This window comes from Uloborus diversus, chromosome 8 (genome assembly GCF_026930045.1).
Source record: "Uloborus diversus isolate 005 chromosome 8, Udiv.v.3.1, whole genome shotgun sequence".
Lineage (NCBI taxonomy): Eukaryota > Metazoa > Arthropoda > Arachnida > Araneae > Uloboridae > Uloborus > Uloborus diversus.
Window position 1 is genome coordinate 111,004,795 of NC_072738.1, and position 4,579 is coordinate 111,009,373.

The 4,579-nt window shown below is 32.5% G+C and overlaps 1 protein-coding gene across 1 annotated transcript; it reads left to right on the plus strand.

Moving 5' to 3' along the window:
* The first annotated feature begins 2,351 nt into the window (after positions 1–2,351).
* LOC129228539 (piggyBac transposable element-derived protein 3-like) lies at positions 2,352–4,058 on the plus strand. Its single transcript, XM_054863219.1, has one exon. The coding sequence runs from the start codon at positions 2,352–2,354 to the stop codon at positions 4,056–4,058; it is 1,707 nt and encodes a 568-aa protein (XP_054719194.1).
* Positions 4,059–4,579: the final 521 nt, after the last annotated feature.

Sequence of the window (4,579 nt, forward strand, 5' to 3'; positions counted from 1 at the left end):
CAGTTACATAAATGAATTGCGATCGATAATTCGACAGGTATAGATTGCTTTAATTATGTGTTAAGCAATCAGGTGGATAACGCAAATATTCAAAAACTGGTTTCTTTGAAAGTGCAATGATTCATGCAAAAGTAAGAAAGTGAACATCTTATAATTATTGCAAATTGTTAATTAGACAAAAATCTATATTTTTACCGAATAGAGAAACAGTAAAGTACTTCTACTTCGAATCTACTTCTTTCGAATATTCTTCGAAATTTGTTGCAAAAACATTAATTAATGCATTGCAGCTTAAGTTAATAGTTCTAAAAGCTTGGATGTTGTCAATCAATTATATATAACCGAGAGTTACCACTTTTTTGCTAAGTTCGTTCTTGTTAAGGATCAACGTACATACACGTGTTTCAACAAAACAACACTTTTGGAAACTCAATTTGAAAAATATAAATTAATAACAATTAGAATAAATAAATCAATGAATGAATCAACTCCCATAGAAAAAAAATGATTGTATTTTGTAAAATAGAGTTAAAAGGTTAATCGTACTATATTAGTATTATGTGCAACATTTCTAATTAAATATATTCAATTATTATTAATATTATTATTATTTTTTTTGAATTGGTTTTATGAGCCGCATAAATCAACATTCAGTTTTACCTAACAATAAACACATGATTTTCCAGGTAATGTTTCTTGGTAGATAGATAATGTTTGAACAAACAATGAAACATGTAGTTTTTAAGACAACAGTGAAAATAGGTAAACGGGCTCCTTGGTCGAAGGGTCGTGGGTTCAATACTGATCAGTTGAAGACCTGGTTCACAGAATGCTTGCTTGTGGTGACTGGTGTAAGTTAAATCGGTTGTAGTCTAAAAGCGATCAAAGTCCCCCCCAAAGAAATTACTACCTCGGGTATGGGATTAGGGAGTGGTTAGTCTCCGGACTGGATAAAAAATATCTAAATTTCGATAGATATATTGTCCGTCTAAGGTGTGTTACCAAAGTAAAGTCGAACTTCAACCCTTCAGGTGCCTGTGCTAATTAGAAGCTGCACTTTGCCTTCAATCTTGTTGCAAATTCTACTCGGCCGCATTATCAATAGTCGTATAAAAAACAACAACGGTTAATATTTTATACTGAGGATATCATTATTAAATTCAGTATGATTTGAGTGTGTTTTGAATAATAAAGCTGTTAAACTTGACACTCCTTAAATAACCTAGATTCCTTTTGCGTATGATTTTTAATGGCTTTAAAAATTGGAAAAAGTAGAGCATTGCGATCTAAGAAATGGGGGGGGGGGGCTATAGTCGACATAAAACAGGCCTAGATCTTGTTTTGCAGTTAAAATATCAGCAATGATTATCAGTTAGAAAAAATTAAATTATGCTTTTAAGCTTAAAAACAAAATTTTAAAATTAGCTGCTTAAATTCAATGAAAAAAATATTATCCGGAAGACACTTCATTTATTTTAAAATGAATTTATTTACAGTTCAATTAATACAATTTAATTAATGCACAATTAATTACATAATTTTGTTTGTAGTTATTCTGAATAAAAAAGCAATATTTTAAAAATTAGTATAAATCCAAATTTTTTCGCTCACAGCGCTTTAACCCATATTGGACCGCTGTCCTATAAATAGGACAGCTGAAATAACCAAGTATAAATCACAAATAAAAAGACTGATTTATATAAACTTTGTCACAGACTTTTTCTGGCGTAGTTGTGTATAATATACAAGCAAAAGTTTGACAAATAAATTTAATTTGAATTTGGAAATAACCATAACACTTAAAACTTAATAAACATGTATTATTTTATAATTAATTAAAAATTATACATTGTATCTAAAAAAAAAATTATGGATTTATTTTTGGAGTAGAAGAACAGTGCTTTTGCTATAAATAATAAAATTCAAGAAAACTATTATATTTTATAGGTTTATTTAGCGAAATATTCGGGTGTCCTAAAAACAGGACAACAGTCCAATACCGACCCTCATTTTCGTCTGATTCACATTCCTGCAAAAATAATCCTGAAACAAGCTGTATTCATACAATAACAAACAAAGATCAAGTGGGTGGAGTTTTAAGGTGAAAGGGTGTCCAATTGATTGACAGAAACTTCCCCTTCCCCCACTAGGTATTCTTTTGTATATACAAGATAGATAAAGATTTGCATTCCTTGAAACGAGATCTTTTGTATGTGTACACCTGTTCCCTTTAGGGAAATCATTCTGAAATTTAGGATTCCTTTTAGAGCAGAGTATCATTTGCTTTTTGGTTCGCTTTGCAGTGCATGGTGTTTCTTAGATGATATGTGAAATAATGAGATTTTTGTAAAATGGCTAGAAAATTTCTGACAGTTGAGGAAGCTCTTGATTATATGAATGCTCTCTCTGATGATGAAATTGATGAACCAGAAGTGATTATTATTCCTCCCGAACCCGATTTAGTTAGTGACGAAGAAGAAGTAGATGACTCTTTCACAAATTGTCATACACCAGCATTGAGTGACAAATCTGATTTACAAGATGCTGCTGGAACCGTAGAAGTTTTTACAAAAAACAAATGTGATGCATCTATTTTCGAAATGAAGGATGTGAAGTGGAAAAAATGTGAACCAAAATTCGATCTCAGCTCTAAATCTATTCCTTTTCAAGAACACCAAAATATAACCGATATTGTTTCTGGTAAAAGTCCTATTGAACTTTTCCATATGATGGCTGAAGACATGATAGCACACACCGTTGGAGAGACGAACCGATATGCTTCCCAAAAGAATGACCATTCTTTTAGTATCTCTGAGAGTGAATTCAAGCTGTTCCTAGGTGTTATGTTTTATAGCGGTTATCACATTTTACCCCGTGAAAAAATGTATTGGGAAAATGCTCCCGATATAGGCACAACATTAGTTAGCAATGCCATATCAAGAAAAAAATACAGTGACATCAAACATTATCTTCATTTTAATGACAATTCCACAATCGACAAACAAGATCGTTATTACAAAATTCGACCATTGTTTGAAAAACTTAATGTTGCTTTGCAGCAGTTTGGAGTTTTTTCAGAGTATCTAACAATTGATGAACGAATGGTGCGATATTTTGGTAAACATGGCTGTAAGATGTTCATGAAAAACAAGCCAGTAAAATTTGGATACAAATTATGGATGCTGGCATCTTACGATGGATACCCTTTCAATATCATTCCCTATCAAGGAGCTCATGAAAAATGTAACGAACCACTTTCTCAACGCGTAGTTGAAAATTTACTATCTGTTGTGAAAAATCCTGCATTTCACAAGGTATACATGGATAACTTTTTTACCTCCCATGGGTTACTTGTTCGATTGAAGCAAAGGGAATTTTGTGCAACTGGGACTGTAAGAGTCAATAGGATGGCAAAATGTCCATTGAAGTCTGTGAAAGATTTGTCTAAGACAGAAAGAGGTACTTCCGACTCAGCATTTGACGCTGCCAACAAAATTGCTGCAGTACGCTGGAATGATAATCGTGTCGTTTCTTTGATGAGCAATTTTGAAGATACAAAAGTGAAAAACAAAGTAGAACGCCGGGTCAAGGGAGGCAGAAAAGAAGTCGATGTGCCATATTGTGTCACCACCTATAACAAATATAAAAATGGAGTAGACCTTTTTGACAGTCATGCTGAAGTTTATTTTGCTTCAATCCAAGGAAAAAAGTGGTATTGGCCACTTTTCTTGAACTGCTTTGAAACAGCTCTTGTTGCAGCCTGGAAGCTTTCTAAATTATTTTGTCCGAGTGAAGCACAAGATATATTAACCTTCCGACGATCAGTAACTATTAGTTACTTAGGTGAATCAATTCCAAGGAATAAAATAAGACAGCGCAGTCTGCTACAAAATAACAAAGAACTCCTACATCTCAACAATGAGCATATACTGGTAAAAAATGCTGATGGTCGCCAAAGAAGATGCCAATTGAAAAATTGCAAGCGCAAACCAACAACTATATGCCAAAAATGCAATGTTGGACTTTGTTTAGTATGTTTTCCAAAGTTTCATCTGTGATTTTTTTCCTCAGAAGGTAAGATAAAAATTTGAGATTTTTGTAGTGCTTTGGACCGTTGTCCTGTTTATAGGACAGCTTGTATTTTTTAAAATATAAAAGATATTTTCAAAATTTTTGTTTTATATGTCTAAACACATCCTAATAATAACGTAGTTACAAATTTAAAAAAAATTGATGTCGCGTTCTATGAGTGGTCCAATATGGGTTAAGCAACAAGTATTTCAAACCTGAGGCTTCTAAATAAAATATGACTCATTTATCAATGTCTCAGTTTTTAATAGCTCATACTGTTCATAAAAAAGAAACTGAAATCGGTTTTGTTTCGCCGTACGGATAACAAAACGTACAATTATTATATTTTTCCCAAAGAAGGTGAAGTCACGCCATTTTTGTCATGCTTTCTGAAAATTAAAGTTATGTTTCTCCCATGTGGGGACATATGAACTCGTATTTTTCTTTTCTTTTGAATTTCTGAGCAATAGATTTTTAGCAAGAATACGAAATCATTAGCAAATACAAT

Excerpts from the sequence above, each read along its gene's own strand:
- LOC129228539 (XM_054863219.1), top strand. The coding sequence starts at position 2,352 with ATGGCTAGAAAATTTCTGACAGTTGAGGAAGCTCTTGATTATATGAAT.